The following is an 18,415-nucleotide window of genomic DNA, read 5'->3' on the forward strand; positions in this document are numbered from 1 at the left end:
AGACTAACATGGCTACCCCTCTGATACTGGATATTCTTGATAGCCATAGAAATCATAATTAATAGCAATTGATGTTGGACAGGATATTGAACCTCCTGCTTCAAGAGTTGAGCCAATCTCTAACTATTGGAGACTACGGTGAGACCTGATGTAGCGGGCAAATTATCCCATATTTGCTACTGCAGGGTTCTTACACCTTCCTCTGAAGCATCTAGCTCTGGCCAGTGCTGGAGACAGGCTATTGGTCTAGCTGGAGCATGGGTCTGACCCACAACACTCTGTGTTGCTGGGATACTGTGGAGGTGAGTGCAGGCCAAGCCAACATAGAGAGAGAGAGAAGAGAAGTGAAATCATTGCACAAGTCTTGTTTACTCTTCACTGTTGATGGTGCATGTTGATTTTTTGCTATTAACATACCCTGGCTCAATGAAAACAGACTAGCCAGCTCGGCTTTCGTTTCCAGTCAGTCAGTTTCCATTTCTGGTTCTCATGTCCTTGCACAATGCTGCTAATGTTTGGGTATGCATAGTGCAGACACGTCAAGGGAACAGATGTTCAGCCCCCAAACTAATGTATCTGATTTTCTACTCTTACTAAAAGATATGTTCAGCATCCATGCACCTAGCAGTAATTGTCCAATCGACCCTATCGCAGCCCTGTGAGGTACTGGGGGAGGATTGAGCCCATTTAACTAATGGAATTTGAGGCCTAAAATTGCCACAAAAAGGGCCATGGGCTTGGTGACCCAACTATAGACACACAGGGCCCTGCTGAGCACCCTCCATCGCAATGGGAGCTTTGGGTGTTCTGCACCCCTGCGCGATAAGCAGGCCCCATGGTGGTTTGTTGAACCCCCAGAACTAGTGGCCACTTTTTTAAATTTTGGCTTAAGTGGCCTGTGCTGGGCCATGGGGGAGGCTGGGTCAGAACGTAGATTTAAAAACTCCTGATTCCCAGGCCTGTGCTCAAAGCACAAAGCCAGTTCTCCTTCTCTGGCACCAGGCAGTCGTGTGGGAAGGGTCAGGACTGGAGCTGGCCAGGGGTCTGTGCAGACAGTTTCCCCATCAAGAAATACAGTTTTGTCAGGAAACACCCTTTGAATTCACGTTGCAGGTTTGAAATGAAACTTTTTGTTTCAAAATTTCCTGTGGGAAAAGCAACATTTTTCAACCAAACATTTTTCACACAGATGTTTTTGCTTGGAGTTTCTCTCAGGGAAAGCGTTGGTTTTCCAAGCAGCGCTAGTCAGGACAGAGCGACAGGAGCAGGCTGAGCTGGTGCTGGTGGACATGTGCACAGGTACACTCGAGGGCCGCCTCTGGCCACACGTCTTCCTGCGGCGCAGCCCCTCACCCCAGGAGTATCCCTCTGAATGCAGCCGGCCTGCCAGGCAGAGGGAGCAGGGCTGGCCGAATCTGGCTCACGGTTTTGACTCTCATTCCCACTGGATCTCTTCAGTTGCTCTGATTCCATTGTGACCCCGTCCTGAGTGTCTGCTAGTCACAGGTCTCCCATGAAAATCACACAGCATCTGATTAGCTGCTGATAGCAAGAGCCTGACAAGGCGCAATTCTGGGTGGAGGAGATTAGTGAGTCACTTCTCCCCTGCACCACATGCGCCCAGTGACCCTCTGCGCACGGCAAGGGAGGGGGTTGCTGTAGAGAATTCACTGCTGTAACAGCCCGTAACCCTCCTGGAATCCGCACCCCCCACAACACTGTGCAGAGCTACCCCAGCATGACAGCCTGAGTGACGTGCTTCCTACAGAGTGACTTTCCTCATGCTACTCGAGCTGCCCACCCCATTGCAGCCCTGGCCTTGCTGGATGTGAAAACTCAGGCGCTTGCACTGGCTGTCAGCTGGAGGAGCTGGCTGCAGTTTATGACATAAGGCGGGGTCGGCAACCTGTGGCACGTGTGCCAAAGGCGGCACGTGGGCTGATTTTTAGTGGCACGCTGCTGTGAGCCAGGGTCCCGGCCGCCGGCCCCGCTCAGCCCGCTGCCAGCCTGGATGGACAGACCCTGGGCTGGCAGCGGGCTGAGCAGGGCTGGTGGACGGGACCCCAGACCGGCAGTGGGATGAGCCACTCAGCCCACTGCCAGTCTGGGGTTCCGTCTGCTGCCCGTGCTGCCGGTCTGGCACGCGAAACCTTAAATGAATGAAGACTTGGCACACCACTTCCCAAAGGTTGCCAACCCCTGACATAAGGGAACCATGACTGGACCCTGACTTGTGCTGTTAGAGCAAGTCACCGTGCAGGCGGGAGCAGGGGTGAGAGACCGGCCAGGACTCGTGGGAAAGGCTGAGGGGGCAGTGGCTCAGCTGTCATGATCTCCAAGGAGCCCATGGGTCGGGATGACACTTGAAGCACAGGCCCTGCTACCTGGGGGCTTTTGCCATCTCAATAGGAGCTAGACGGTGAGTTTCTTCCAGCCTTCTGGTTGTGCTGCACTTCCCTAGGCAGAGAGTGCACCGCTGCCCGCAGCCAGACCCAGTGACCCAGCAGGGTGGGGACACATGGGAATGAGGAAGGCCCCTGGTCACACCCTATGGATGCTGCATGACAGAAGAAGGGCAAGTATCAGAGGGGTAGCCGTGTTAGTCTGGTTCTGTAGAAGCAGCAAAGAATCCTGTGGCACCTTATAGACTAACAGACGTTTTGCAGCATGAGCTTTCGTGGGTGAATACCCACTTCTTCGGATGCAAGTCCGAAGAAGGGCAAGCGCTCAGGTGTGCGCCAAACAGGACGTGACAAAGGCTGGAAACTGCCAGGCCCGAAAGGAGACCAGCAGAGATACAAACCCAGGCTGAGCATGCCTGGCAGCGGGAGGGCCAGGCGCTAACAGCATTTCAGACTCCCCTGAAGGGGAGAAAGGGCTGAATAGCAGCGTACTGGCCACAGGTGCCCACGAGCACAGTGCTAACTGGCTCTAATCCACTAGACCAGGGAGCCTGAGCAGAAATACCCCAGCTCCAGCCACCAGCCTGCCTGCAGCCCATATCTGTGCTGCACAATCACCCGCAGCCCCCACAGCCACATCCAAACAGGAACAAAACAGGGTAGCTGGAAAGAATTGTGTGCCAGCGCCAGCCCCCAGACTGGCAGAGGCATTTCCCGGCGCCTACACTTTCCTGCTTCCTGCTCTGGCTGAGGCAGCTCCTTGCCTGAGCCAACACCACCAATCTAGAGCATCATTCTGAGGTTCGTCACTGCCTCGGGGGAGCCAGAGAGAGACGGGGGCTTCCCTTCCCAACGGCTGCTCCAGCTGGGGCATTCTGCACCGTGCACTAAGCATGAGAAGCCGCACGCTCAGGAACTGTCTCCTGTTTATTTGTAATTGAGTCAGTTACGGCGGCAATGCACAGAAATAGGCCTTTATGAATGACAATAAAATCTGTTTTGTGGCGTGAGCAACAAAAACGTAATACACTGATTTCCGTAGTTAATGGATCGATAGAGATCTGTGCTAGGAGTTCTTCAGGAAAAACAGTGTGATTGGACTGTCCCTGCCTGGTACCTTGCCTTTGTCCTCCACCAGGTCTTCAAACAGGCTGAGAACTATGATAATTACTGTTTTCCTTAAAGCCCCAGATCCTGGAGTCAGGTGGTTGTGTGATGATTCCAGCCTTTGTTCTTACAGAAAAAGTAAGTTTCTAGCCCTTGTGCTTGTGGAGAAAGCTTCAAAATGTGACCCCAGCGCACCCTAAAGAAGGGGTTCTCAAACCTTTGTACTGTTGACCCCTTTCACACAGCAAACCTCTGAGTGAGACCCCCCCCTTATCAATTAAAGATGTTTTTATATATTTAACACCATTATAAATGCTGGAGGCAAAGCAGGGTTTGGGGTGGAGGCTGACAGCTCGCAACCCCCCATGTAATAACCACACGACCCCCTGAGGGATCCCAACCCCAGTTTGAGAACCGCTGCCCTAAGGGCTCAGAAAGCAGAAGGCAGATAAAAAGACCCCCAACTCCATTATTTTACATAACCTCAGGATTTTGGGTGAGCCAGACTCACGGTTTTTGAACATTTGGGGCTGGCCGTGCTGCTCAATACCCAGAATTGGAGCCAGGCTATGCCCTAGACTTTCTTCTCTCGCTGTCCTGCCACCTCCCACCATCTCTGGAGCATCCTGGTGACCTTCCCGCTCTCCCCTGACATCCCTGCTTGCTTCCTCTTTTCACGCTTATGGGTCCTTGAATAATGTCCTTCCTAAATCCTCACAAGCCAGACATCCTGGAGTCAGCTTCTCTGGCTGCCAGCCCTGGCCTTCCCTCTGTCCTGGGACTGGAGCTGGAGGAAAGGCTGTTCTGCTGGTTGTGTCAACACCTCGCCCCCCAGCCCGCCACATGCACACATTCAGAATCACTTCCCGTTTGAACATCTTGCCTAAAAACCTTCCTTTCCCATTGGCTCTCAGAGCCTGTAGGATATTCTCCCTCTGTTCCACCCTCCCTGCAAAGGCCTTGCCATGCTTTGTAGGAGACGCACAAACGCAGACTAGCAGGGGTGCCACCTTTCATGATTTTATCACAAGTCTTGAAATATTTGGTGTTTGCCTTAAAGCCCCAGCTCTTGGAGTCAGGTGACTGAATCTCAGCTTGCCTTTAAAAAAACAACGTGTCTAGCTCTCAGGGGAGAGGAGAAAAACTTGAAAATCTGACCTAAATGCCCCTAAAGGCTCAAAATACAGAAGGCGAATAAAAAAACAAACCCTCAGGGCTTGGCTACACTTGCAGATAAACCAGCCTTCGGAGACAACAGCAGGGAAAACACGGCCCTGTGTTCACACTGTCAGCTGGAAGCGCACTGGCGTGGCCACATTAGCAGCTCTTGCAACGCCACAAAGAGCAGTGCATTGTGGCAGCCATCCCAGCATCCAAGTGGCTGCAACCTGCTTTTCAAATGCAGGGGGTGGGGTGGGGTGAGACAGGGAGTGTGTTGTGTGTGCGGGGGGAGAGAGAATGGGTTTTTGGGGTGCTGAGAGTGTGTCAGCATGCTGTCTTGTAAGTTCATACCCCCCACACACACCTGTCTCTCACACACTCACAGCAAGCAACATTCCACACTAATGGTTGCTTTGTCTCAGAGCAGGTAAGCAATCGGCTGTCAGAAACGGAGCTTTGAAAGGGGATAGCCACGTTCCTACAGCCGATTCCAAAACAATGAGACGAGTGGCCACTTGACTTAAGGGGATTATGGGATGTTTCCGGAGGCTGATCAGAGCACAGTAATGCAACACCTCATTCACACTGACACCCAGGCGTTTCAGCCGAGGCGCAGCAAGCGTTCTGCTTCTCGCCGAGGTGGATTACCAGGCGTGCTCCAGCTGCAGAGTCCAGGCGCTCTACATGCCTTGCCAGTGTGGACACATCAGGAGTTAGGGTGCCTGGGGCTGCTTTAATGTGCTCTAACTTGCAAGTGTAGCCAAGCCCTCAGCTGGATTGGAGTTTGTTCCCCTAAACCCATGATTTTTAAACCAGTTCCCTGATTTCGATGGGCCTGGCTCATGACTTATGCATGCTTGGGGTTGGTGAGCCTGGAATATCATTCATTGTTCAGATATTGCTCAGAGTCCTTAACACAGAGACTTCTGGAAAGGCCCAGTCCTAAAGCCTCAACCACCAATAGCAACCTGGTATGTTTGGCTCACATATTACAAAGCACAGAACTGCTCCTGGATGAATTAAGCATGAACAAGGCTACGCTATACTTAGTAAAAGTCATGGACAGGTCACAGGCAGTACACTAAAACTTGGGTACTCTGGGGGGGGGGGCGGCCCAGAACCCCCACTGTTGCTGGGGGGAGGATTGGCGGGGCTGACAGATTCCCTATGTGGCTCCCCGGAAGTGGCAACATGTCCCTTGGCGACCAGCCACAGGGACGGCCAGGGGTGCTCCGTGCGCTGCCTTTGCCCCACGCGCCAGCTCTGCAGCTCCCATTGGCCAGGAACTGCAGCCAATAGGAGCTGCAGGGGTGGCACCTGCTGGCGGAGGCAGTGTGGAGCCGCCTGGCTGCACCTCCCTCCGCCTAGGAGCCGAGGGACATGTTGCTGCTTCGGAGCCCTCACCACCTCCCACACCCCAAACTCCCTGAGCCCCCTCCCACACTCCTGCTGCTGCTGTGGGGGCAGGGGGCCCAAGACTGCCCCAGCACCAGCTGCTGCAGAGGTTACGGTAAGTCACAGAGTCCGTGACAGACTCTCAGCCTTAAGCATGAAGCGTAGACAAAGCACCGGAACAACCTGCCGCTGCAGTTAGTGAGGGGACGGTGCTCCTTTATCCTCCGCTCTCACTAGCAAAATGAAACGTGTTTTCCTTCAGCAAATTATAGGCTGTTACATGTTTACAACTAATTGAGCCCTTCCTTGGAAATGAGGTTATTGGGGAGGAGGAATGCATGAAAAGGTTTCTGTTTTGGCTGCATGATTGCCTTGCGTTGCTTCAGAAATCACTATAAAATCCTGCTGACTTTTTGCGTGCGAGTCCTGAGTTCTCAGCATTTGGGTTTTCGGCACTAGATATTTAAATATTTTACTAGCCAGAGCAAGCACTTGCCTTTCCTAATGATCCAACAGAACTATGTGGGAAGAGGAAAGTGCTGTAAACATTGATGGCATTATCTCCTCAACAGGCACACACCTGCTTATTCCTGAGCATCCTCGTTTGTGAGAGAAGTGACTGGGATCTGGGACGGATCTGGGACGGGGGCATAATAGAATACTGTCACTTCAGAGACCCAGCTGACCAGGCTGGCTGCGAAATGTCTATGATAAAGAGATGTGTCTTAGAGCAGTATTGCTCATCCATTCTCCATTCCATGGGAGAGGACTGGATCCTGTCCTCATTGTGGGGTAACTCTGTATTGCTGAGTCTAATGTGTATCCTCAAACCTCCTTCTGTGAGAGTGGCGATGTATCAGAATTTAGAGGGGGAAGCCGCAGCCAGCAATATCACGTCCACTGTTTGTAAACTGGTGTTTCTTTCTGTTATCATTCAATAAAACTAAATCAACTCTCCAAAAATCAATAACTATGGAATGCAATTAGGCCCCTGCAGTTGAGTGCATTTAGAGTATACCTGCTCATCTGGAGGGAGATTTGATAAGAAGGCAATAGAGTATTACTCTTCAGAAATTCTTGCTAACCTGATCTTCAATATCATATTTTAACAAATTTACCAAGTCACTTAGGTTGCAGCGCTGGCAGCGTGCTGCGCACAGAACTCAGGGCTACATGTGCTGCTGATGGTACACTCGTGAATCGCGTTAAGGCCAGTGAGCTCAGCACACTGGGGGAAGTCACTTAGCTGATGCACTCTGTAAACACTGGCCTTTTATTTGAAGGGGGCAGATCGTATCCCCTTTCTCCGTGGTAGGAGGATTAGCATTTTGGTGCAGCGCACACAGCCATACGCAGGGCTGGATTCTCCCCATGCAAGCCTGCAAGTGCTGTCAGTCATTCGCTCAGCTGATGAAATCCATCAGCTCTCTTCTGTCACTTTAATCTGTTCTGCTCAGTTGCATAAGACCAGCCTAATTTCCAGGCAGAAATTTTAGCATTTCAGTTCCAAATTTTCTCAACAGTGTTTTCAGAAATCGATCAAGAAATTTTACGCTGCCATGCTTGGATTGTTTGGCCAGTGCAGGCAGGGCCAATGCACAGGGGTACTGTGTGCACCGAAAGGCCAGGTCTGCAAAAGCTGATGAGGGGACCCTGAGCCTGGGAGGTATTTACAGATGGCTGCATACTGTAATTAGAGTTATTTCTGGCTGGTCATTTTCAAAGACAGTGCTGAGTGAAAGTGATTTCCATGGGAATGTGAATACCAGTTTGAATCACTCAGGCAAATTGGAAAGTTGTACGTGCCCAGGTGCAACTCCACAAATTTGCAGTGTAGATCATCGGCAGCTGTTTCTGCAGTTCATAGTGTCTTTTGTCCAGCTGGCTGGTGTGCAATATATCAGAAAACCACCAGCGCAATAGCACTTACTGAAAAAGACCCTCAGCTACTCCGCTCTTGAGAGCCAATATTGTCAGCTTTGCTCTGAGCGTAGTGAGGCATAGTTTCTTCCTGCATTGAGCTGCCTTTCTCCTCCAAACACACCTCTTCCAGTTATTTCAGTGGAGAGCCCATTCTGACATGGGACACAGGCATAGAATCATAGAATCGTAGGACTGGAAGGGACCTCAAGGTCATCTAGTCCAGTCCCCTGCACTCATGGCAGGACTAAGTATTATCTAGACTGTGTTTATCTAACCTGCTCTTAAAATCTCCAGTGATGGAGATTCCACAACCTCCCTAGGCAATTTATTCCAGTGCTTAACCACCCTGACAGTAAGGAATTTTTTCCTAATTTCCAACCTAAACCATCCTTGCTGCAATTTAAGCCCATTGCTTCTTGTCCTATCTTCAGAGGTTAAGAAGAACAATTTATCTCCCTTCTCCTTGTAACAAATTTTTATGTACTTGAAAAGTGTTATCATGTCCTCTCTCAGTGTTCTCTTTTCCAGACTAAACAAGCCCAGTTTTTTCAATCTTCCCTCAGAGGCCATGTTTTCTAGAACTTTAATCATTTCTGTTGCTCTTCTCTGGACTTTCTCCAAGTTGTCCACATCTTTCCTGAACTGGACACAATCCTCCGGATAAGGCTGTATCAGCACAGAGCAGAAGAATTACTTCTCGTACACCATTGCAAATCCTAGCTCTTTGGGAAACACCCTATAGACTTTAATAGAGAATCTACACATCTGTACGAATCTCTCAAGTTCTGTAGGTTTTTGAAGTAGTTTTATAGAACCCTGTAGTTTTATCCCTGTTAACTTCTACGGGACTTTTCTGTAAGGAAGCTAATGAGATTTCTCTGGTCTAGTCACTCATTACTAGCAATATGCACAGCACAGAAAAGGAATGAGTCGGTGGCTTAGAGGCTGGTGGGGAAAGAGGGCTGGATAGATGGGTCAGAATAAATAGAAGAGAGGAGAGTCGTGGGTATCAGACGCTGATGGCTGCTGGGTTGTAGGAACTGGCCCGGGGGGGATGTACCGAGGGAAGAGGATGGGGAGGAGCCTGGATGCAAGGAGTCCATGGAGAGCTAGGAGGGTCATGCTGCAGAGTCTGAGTTGGATTTGGAGAGATCAGAGAAGCTGCGGCAGGTGATGGAGTGTGGGGATATTGGGGTCCCACCCCTAGAGCAAAGGACCAGTCTGGCTACAACATTTGGGCTCCCTGACATCTATAGACTGGGGATTAGGACGATCAGGCAGGGGAGCGGTGCAGGGGGGAGCTGGAAAGAGACAGAGGACTAAGAGGCAAGTCAGATGCTCAGAAGGGTGACTGTGTCCCAAAAGTGGTGAAAGGCTGAATTCCAGCCACAGGAGATGTAAGGAGCAGACCGCAGGCTAGCGTTCTTCACGGGAGGAACCATCAGCTGGCAGCACCTGCCTGGAGAGCCCTGGGCACCGGTGTAAACATGCTGACAAAGCTTTAATTGCCATTTAATTGCCGCAGATGCCCTTTAAAACTGGTGCGGCTTTGATAGGCCGCAGCAATTGTGTTCATACACGCAACCGCTTTCTGCTGCAGCGCGAAGCCGTGTCCGCATGTCAGGGACTTGGTGCCTACTGGGCATGCAGCATTCGGGGGGGCTCCTTGTGCTTTGCTTTGTGGGCTATAGAGCGGAAGCCTGCCAGAAGCGACTGGAAATCTGGGACTCGGGATCACAAAGCTCAGCAAAAGAGCTGTGGGGAGGGGGGAAGACACAGCCGCCTAGCAAACCGCTTTGCCAAAGGGACTCCTGCTGTCAGTACCATAAGGCAGCCTTGGGCCCTTCTGGCAATATGGACAACTCAGGCCACCCATCACCAGCTTCCAAAGCTTTTCAGCTCAAAGCTGGTTCCTGGAACACTCAGCACCCCCGAAAGGAATTCTGTGGCCCAGGGAACTTAATCTGCTACCTATCATGTCGGGAAACATGGGCACACGCTATGGGTGAGCTGTAGAGCAACACGTGGCACTGAACAGTCTCAAACACAAGGCAGTGGCAAGTTCGCCTAGCTGGGCCCCGTCTAGCAAACATCTCTGCTTGCAGCTATCCGCTGGGTAACCCCACGGGATGGTGGTTTGCCTGGGCACTGCTGCGTGGCGGCAGTATCGCTGCGGCTGTGGAGCCCAAGGGGCTGTTAAAGAACCTAGACCCATTATTCTAGCCTAGACCCATTATTTTCTCACCATATGTTTGCACTGAAAACAGTTTCCCATGTGAAGGGCCCAATCCTGCAAGATGCTGAGCAGCCTCACCTTGCATTAAAGCCAATGGAAGAGGTGGGCAATGCAGGAGCTCCTCTTAGGGGATGCTCAGCACCTTGCATCATCATGCCCTGGTATTACGTTAAGAGTTCTACCCACTGCTGAGTGACCACCCCTCCCCCTGCTAATTACCCACTCAAGCTATACAATAATCATGGACATTTGGGGCAACTTACACCAAGCTAAACATCACAATGTGTGTGAGCGAGAGCATAGCTGCAAAGCTTAAGAATCAAAAAGTTGAACTGAAAATAAAACATTTTTGTTTTATTTTATGTCCAAAACATTTCGATTTGTGCCAGTTACACACACTGAAACACTGAGCATTGCTCTGACTCTTGGCACTAATACCGGATATAAACCCTGTGCCCCGGGGACCTGTTTCCTGACTGCCTTGCGCCTTACTTACCTCGCTGACTCCTGCGCAGAGTGGGTGCTGAGTGGTGCCATTCTGGCTGGAGATGTTTCACACACACATCACACAGGTGCAAATCACACCATAAAGTTCAAGGCGGCAGCAGCCAGGCCTCTGGCATGCTGGGTGAGGCAGGATGTGGCGCAGTTGCTTTTTCTGTAGCTGGGGGGGATTTTCCAGCTGATAAATAATGGTTCTCAAGCCGGAAGCCACAAGAGAACAGCAGACCTCACACTGGCCGTGAGAAGAGACTCACGAGTTCCTGGGAGCGTAGTGCCCTGCCCAGCACAGCGTGGGTGTGAACTGGAGGCACTACGTGCCCCGTGTACGGCACAGGCCTGCAGCCAGCCTGGTACCCAGCAGTTAAGGTTTAAAAGATGCTCTAACACACATACTGAGTCCATGATTTAAAACTTTCTGGTTTGCGACATTCATCTTTGGCTTGGGCCATATGGGCCAGGCATTTACTTCTCCATTTTCTTAGATATAAAAGCTAGCTGGGCTGCAGCTGCATTTTACAGTATGATGATATACTATCCAGGAAAGTCTTGCTACATGTTAATTTATCCGGTAGGCAAATTCCTTTTGGCTAATAAAAGTGCTTGCGCAGGAAGCTCAAAACCCAGCAGCAATTAATTATTGACAGAGCATGTGAATTAGAGATAAAAGAAAAGTCATTCTTCCTCACACACAAGATAGTAAATAAATTTAATTATTGTACTAGAAGCAAGGGATCTTATTCTGTATTAAGTTTTATTAGCTGAGACATTTAAAAGCATGTCATCCTAACAAAAAGGTCTTGTGTAATCCTAAATGCACCACTTTGGTACAAGGCTCTGAAGTGTATAGGCTTAATTGAGCAAATGGTAGCAGATGGCTTGCTGTACAGACAGGTATTGTACAGGTTTATTGTCAATTAACTCTTGTCTACATATGCCTATGGCAAATTGACTGTATCATATGTTACTGAGACCGGCTTTAACACTTGAGGTACTTGCCTTCCCCGGGTTCTGAAGCCAAAGGACACTAATCGGCACTGGATCTCCAGAGATTATGGGGTAGCTAGTATCACTCCCCTGAGGGGTGCCCTCAGTCTCACTGGGCCACAGGCTTCAAACTCACTGCGCGTGGCCGGAGGGGAACCCACATGGCTGAGTTTCCTTGGGAGCTAGATTCCTGCTACAGAACTAAACTCTCTTCCTCTCTCTCCTCTTTCTTTCTCTACAGGAACGTGATGCCCAAAACGCTGGATGGACAAATAACGATGGAGAAGACGCCGAGCTATTTTGTGACCAACGAAGCCCCAAAGCGCATTCACTCCATGGCCAAGGACACCAAGCTGATCGTGGTGGTGCGGAACCCCGTCACCAGGGCCATCTCGGACTACACGCAGACGCTCTCCAAGAAACCTGAGATCCCCACCTTCGAAGTACTCGCCTTCAAGAACCGGACCCTGGGACTGATCGATGCCTCCTGGAGCGCCATCCGCATCGGGATCTATGCGCTGCACCTGGAGAACTGGCTGCAGTATTTCCCACTTTCCCAGATCCTCTTTGTCAGCGGCGAACGGTTAATTATTGACCCAGCTGGGGAAATGGCCAAGGTCCAGGATTTCTTAGGCCTCAAAAGGATTGTGACAGAGAAGCATTTTTATTTCAATAAAACTAAGGGGTTTCCTTGTTTGAAGAAGCCAGAGGACAGCAGCGCCCCCAGGTGCCTGGGCAAGTCCAAGGGTCGAACTCATCCCAAAATAGACCCAGATGTTATTCACAGACTGCGCAAGTTTTACAAACCATTCAATGTCATGTTTTACCAAATGACAGGTCAAGATTTCCAGTGGGAACAGGAAGAAAGTGATAAGTAAAGCCAAGACAGCAGGGAAAAAGCTATCTGCTATCTAGAGGTGAATCGTCCTCAGAGACATTCAACTCGCACAGGGCTAAAGTCTCAGTCTTGTGACAAAGAGACTTGCATTGTCAAGGTTAAAGTCAAGCTGAACAGCATTTCCAGCCCTGAAACCTTCATGTCACAGCGAGTACAGGTTGCATTTGGGTCTGTTCCAAGCCCTCCCACTGTATTGTATTGCAAGAATGGCTGGGGGAGACTCCAGTGGGACAGGGGAGGCTACCTGTTTCTAGCACTTTGTTCCTGGTGCTTCCTGTCAGCGCCAGCCAGTCAGTATTCAGTGAGTCCTACCCATGGCCAACGAAGGATGAGAGACGCTTATAGAATCCCAGTAGTGACAAGGCAAGCCGACAGATTCAATTTCTTCTGCACTACTTTAGTTTTGCCTTGCTGGCAGTCAGGTGGTATCAGATCACACACAAACAGCAAAGCTGCAAAGAAACTATTTACAGACACTTCACTTGCATACTAGTTACACCTTGCACTAGCTACCAACCATTTACCAAGTGCCACAAATATCCCGAGCCCGAGTCTTTTCTCACTTTTGGGTGTAACTCCATTAACTGAACAGAGTTGCTTCTGATTTCCTCTGGTCTGCAGCGAGGCCAGAGGCCAGGCTTTTCCTCTAAGTTCTCATATGCTCCTTTAGATGATCACGCACTGAAAAACACTATCATGCACTGGCACCTAAGGAGCCAGCTGAGAATGATCTCATGGCCTCCATCCCAGAAAGCTTGGCCTGGACGCACTGCACAGTCTCCTAGCAGAAGGTGCAAGGTCCCACTCACAGCTCTTCCTGCAGACAGGTAATGAAGTGGCATTTCTCAATCATTCTGGAAACCCACTGCTTCCCTGCATAGCAGATGGCAGTTGAGGTTGTCATTACAGGCGGCTTTTTAGTTCTTTGCTAGGTAGCCATTAGCCCAGAAGGAGCTCCTCTACTGAGTAAAACCTCATCACCGTATCTAGAGTGGTGTGCAAAATCCAGACACCGGCCTGACTTTCAAAAATGCTGAGCGCCACAAATGCCACTGAAGTCCCTTGGACTGTGGGTGCAAGCCAGTGGGACTGTGGGTGCTCAGCACTTCTGAAAATCAGGACTCAGCAGGGTTTGCAAAACCGTGAGACATTCTTCATCTTTGCTTCAAAATCTGCAAAGAGGAGAAAAGGTCGTTTCCACCGAGCGAGCGCTCACTACCCTGGAAAAAGCTTCCTTTTGGAAATGACAAAGGTTTATGATCAACCAAATTGGCAAATCCCAATGGAAACGATAAGATAAGCACCTGTCACTCCTAGAACCTCAGCAAATCCAAAGCGAGCTGCATGCCTGCATCAGCAAAGACAAGGTGGCAGCAGTTTTACACAGCTGCACTATATTCCATGTCTGTTACTGAAAAAAACACAGGAACAGTGGGCACAAAAGAAAACACCGTGTTACCTGTGAGGGAACATTTCCTTCCTTTGGGGGATTTCTTGCTGTCGGGGGTTTCTTTTCTTTTCTTTTCCTTTTATTTCCTGTTTAAAAAGAGCAGCAGTGGGGCCTGCTTTTGCAGGGGGAGGAGGGAAGGTGTTTTATTTTTATCAAGCCTCAGTGCTCCTTTGAGATGTTGCGTTTGTTGCTGTTTGAAAGCAGCAAGAAAACACAGCTTATGTATTCCTGAGCAAGACCAAGGCTCGGTTTTGATTAAGGTGGCAAGAAATCCTTGTTGATCCAACTAACCAAAGGAAATGTCACTAAAACACCGTTAAGCTAGGTAACAAGCTGAACCTGCTTTCGGTTTCATGGCCTGTCATGTGGTTCATTACACAATAAAGTGGTGCTAGTGCTTTGGATTGTATAAAAGGAGCTAAATTCATTTGTCGGATTTCGACTGTGGGCCAGGTTTCGGGAGAATCACATTCGTTCCCGTTGAAGTAAATGTCAGTTCATATTAGCCTGATTAGGTTTTAAAACAACATCTGACATAAAACACTTTCTCACCGACCTGCAAACCCAGAAATGTATTGTACAAACACTGCAAATATGTAGTAAGGGCGGATGTTCAGTTGTTTCGGATGTTATTAAAACGTTGTTTCTTCTGCTAAATGAAAGCTGGGTTGTTTTGCCATTTCGTGCAAAATGATTCATGGCTTCAGATGGAAGGAATTTTTTTTAAATCTTCCCAATTTCTAGGGTCTTGCTTACATGGACACCCGAAGCCTTTTCTTATTTCACAGGCCCCGCAAACCCTGAGCTCGTTTTGGTCTCACTCCTGCCCGATGCTGAGCCCCGCCCGGAAATACGAGGTTGCCCGTCAGCAAAGGGAATCATAGAATCAAAGAATCTCAGGGTTGGAAGAGACCTCAGGAGGTATCTAGTCCAGCCCCCTGCTCAGAGCAGGACCAAACCCAACTAAATCATCCCAGCCAGGGCTTTGTCAAGCTGGGCCTTAAAAACCTTTAAGGAAGGAGATTCCACCACCGCCCAGGTAACCCATTCCAGGGCACTCAGCACCTGGCAGGATCAAGCCCTTTCAACTAACCTTTGCAAAAGAGGATTAAAAAGTTCATTTTCCCGACAGTGGTTTCATTAGCAGTCGGAACAATGCTGCGTGAGCCACGGCTGTGCTGGGGCGGCCTGCCCACCCCGAGCAAGGGGAAGCTTTTCGTTCCCACACAAGACCCTACTGAGCTCAGAGGCCCCCCATAGGAACCCCTCCTCCCCCGACCACACCAAAAATGTTCTTTGCATATTTTAAAAACCCTAAAAAAGCCAGAGTGTTGTGCTGCTCCCTAGTCCCTGGGATCAGCCAGGACAGCAGAGGCCGCGGATTGCGTGTGGCCTTTGGCTACTCTTTTCACAGGCCCATTCCTGGAAGGAAAAGAGACTTGAGTCAAGACCCTGCCTGTGCCGTTGACGCTGTGGTTCCACGGATTGGCGAAAACTTTTGGCCCGTAGCTGGGCAGGAGACGTAGCTCCAGTTTGCACCTGGATGAAGTACAGTCACCCCCTACCCATTTGCTGTATTCCCAGAGCAGCAACAAAATGCTGAGCCAGGATTCAGACAGCAGAGCGTGGCCTGTGCTTAACGCTGCATCCCTTCGCCACCCTCCGAAAGGAGCTTGCTTCACCCCGGCCAGCTCGCCCGCCCAGGCAGTAGCAATGGAAACAGTTACAAAGCTGCGTGTTCTTGCAGTGAGACGCTCTGGAGGGAGGTCCTATTCGGCTGCTACAATAGAACTGGACCTGTCTGCATCCAGGGGCTGCTGCGCCACCGGGGCTGCTTGCCCAGTCTTCTTTTTGCCATATTTTAAGAGGTTTATTTTTTATATGGGTTACCTCCCTGCGCTCGGGAGGTGGCGCTTACTGACTCCTGCACTTTTCCAACTGCATTGCTCGTCTGCAGGCCTGTTCTGGGGCTAAGCGTCTGGTGAACATTAATGGCCTGCTAAGAAATCAAGGAGCCAGGAGAGACTCAGGTGCCTGAGGGTGGCTGTTCACTAGTACCACACATGATGCTGTTTGCTGTTGCTCTCGGGAAGGGGAGGCCTGGCACATCCAGCCATCAAGAGGCGGCGACATGGCTTTGTTGGCTTGGGTGAGATGGTGACTTTTGTCCCTGCACCGTCAGTGACAAGTGTCCGCCTTTGTAATGTGCTAATGTGACCAAGGAGTTATTTTCTCTCCAGCAAGAGAGGGAGCAACCTGCTAGGAGGGAGTTGGGTTAATAACTTTTTTTTTTTTACTATTTAAATGTCAGCATTACGACACACAGGAGATTGAATTTTGTATTTGATTTCCATTAGCAAAGCATAAATTATATTTAATTTTATACACAGAGACTGGATGATTCATTGTTATGGAAAAGCTGGTACTTAATGGTTCAGAAATGAAAATGGACAATTCGTCCTTTTGAAAGCAAACTGCTGTTCTGTCATCTGCTCCCAAACACGTCTGTCTGTATCATTCTGTACCTGAACGATATGAACGTCTGAAAATCTTCAACTTAAAACTTGAACCTAACAGCACTAAACAATAAAACATTGTAGCAGCTGCATTTCTCTGCTCCATTTCTCCTTGGTCTCTGCATGGGTATATTCCAAAGCGGCAGGAGTGGCAGGGCTGAGGAGAATTCTCTGCACTATCCCGTAATCAACCTAATACCATAGAGACAGGTCAGTGCAGGAGCCTGGGCCCGGTCAGTCACTTGGGTGCAGGTAGTGGGAGATGTTCGTCTCTTACTTTTCCATGACCGTGAGCACAAATCAGATCCAAAAGGACCTGGGAGCAGGAAGAGACCAAACCACACAGCTGCTACTGGGGCAGAAACCCACTTTGTTAGTTGGGGGGGCTCTGTGTCTCACTTGGGTATCCTCGCCGGGCTGAGGGCCTGGGGAGCTGGTGTCAGTCCCTGGGAAGGACAGAACCAGCAGCAAGTTAATGCTGCCAGCTTTGGCTGAGCACTGCCTACACATTTCCCTGTATGATCTTGTTAATGGCATGATGAAAGGGTGTTTGGCTAATGGCAGGAAGACAATGATTCTCACGCTACATATGCCCATAGCTGATGGCTGGGTCACCCCTTCCCCGGTGCTCTGCTACCCACCTGTGCTAGCCCTGGACTGCAGCCAAGCAGCGACGCAGTCTCCTTTGCAGGGCCCCGTGTGGAACTAGCACCCACACAGGATGTGTCTCAGGGATACGGGAGCCTCTCGCAGCCGGGCCGGGCCAGGCCAGCCACTGGGAGCCAGGGGCTCAGTCAGCAATGGGCGTCCCTGTTTCTCTGCTTGTGAATTAGCCACAGACTGGCTGGGATTGTTACACACTTGTTGTGTCGTCTTCCAACCTTCCTTGTGAGGGCATTTCAGTCCACGGGACACTCACAAACCATCCCCCCTGCCCTGCACTGCCCTGCCCCTGCAGGGCTCTGATTAGCTCGGTGATGGGAGACGGCTCACCCAAGCCACAATCAGGCAACCAACTCTTTTAGCAGCAGCAGGAGGGAGAATGATTCCCAGGGAGCTGCACAGAGCTGTGTGAACACCCAGTAGGCTGGGGGCCTCTTGCTCTGCACCCACTGCCCCATATGTCAGGGCCCCTCAGCTCTGCACCCTGGGCCCAATGGGCTGGGGCCTCTTGCTCTGTGTAAACATTCCTGCAAGCAAAGTATGCCTTTGCAGACAATGAATGGAATTGCAAACACCATCAATCTATATCAATCAGAAGCTAGGAATTGTCACAAATTGATAAGGGAAGCAAAGGGACACAAGGAGAAACCTATGGCCAACAGAGTTAAAGACAATAAGAAGGAGTTATTTAAGTATATTAGAAACAAAAAGAATCCTGACAATGGTATTAGTCCATTACTAGATGGAAATGGTAGAATTATCAATAATAATGCACAAAAGGCAGAAGTGTTCAGTAAATATTTTTGTTGTGTATTTGGAGAAAAAACATGATGTGGTCATATCATATGGTGATAACACTCTTTCCATTTCACTAGTATCTCAGGAGGATGTTAAACCACAGCTACTAAAATTAGCTATTTTTATGTCAGCAGGACGGGATAGCTTGCATTCAAGAGTTTTAAAAGAGGTGGCTGAGGAGCTCTCTGGACCAGTAATGTTGATTTTCAATAAATCCTGGAGCACTGGAGAAGTTCCAGAAGACTAGAAGAAAGCTAATGTGACAATATTTGAAAAAAGGTAAATGGGATGACCAGGCAGTTATAGGCCAGTCAGTCTATCAATCCTGGGCAAGATAATGGAGCAGCTGATACAGGCCTTGAGTAATAAAGAATTAAA

At 49.8% G+C, this 18,415-nt stretch overlaps 1 protein-coding gene across 1 annotated transcript in view; it reads left to right on the plus strand.

Moving 5' to 3' along the window:
* HS3ST4 (heparan sulfate-glucosamine 3-sulfotransferase 4) overlaps positions 1-16,668 on the plus strand; it is a 109,959-nt gene extending 93,291 nt beyond the window's left edge. The window contains exon 2 of the mRNA XM_044980173.1: positions 11,954-16,668. Within this exon, the coding sequence (XP_044836108.1) occupies positions 11,954-12,590 (637 nt within the window). The 3' untranslated portion in view covers positions 12,591-16,668. The remainder of the gene's footprint in view (positions 1-11,953) is intronic.
* The last annotated feature ends 1,747 nt before the right edge of the window (positions 16,669-18,415 follow it).

This window comes from Mauremys mutica, chromosome 11 (assembly GCF_020497125.1).
Source record: "Mauremys mutica isolate MM-2020 ecotype Southern chromosome 11, ASM2049712v1, whole genome shotgun sequence".
Lineage (NCBI taxonomy): Eukaryota > Metazoa > Chordata > Testudines > Geoemydidae > Mauremys > Mauremys mutica.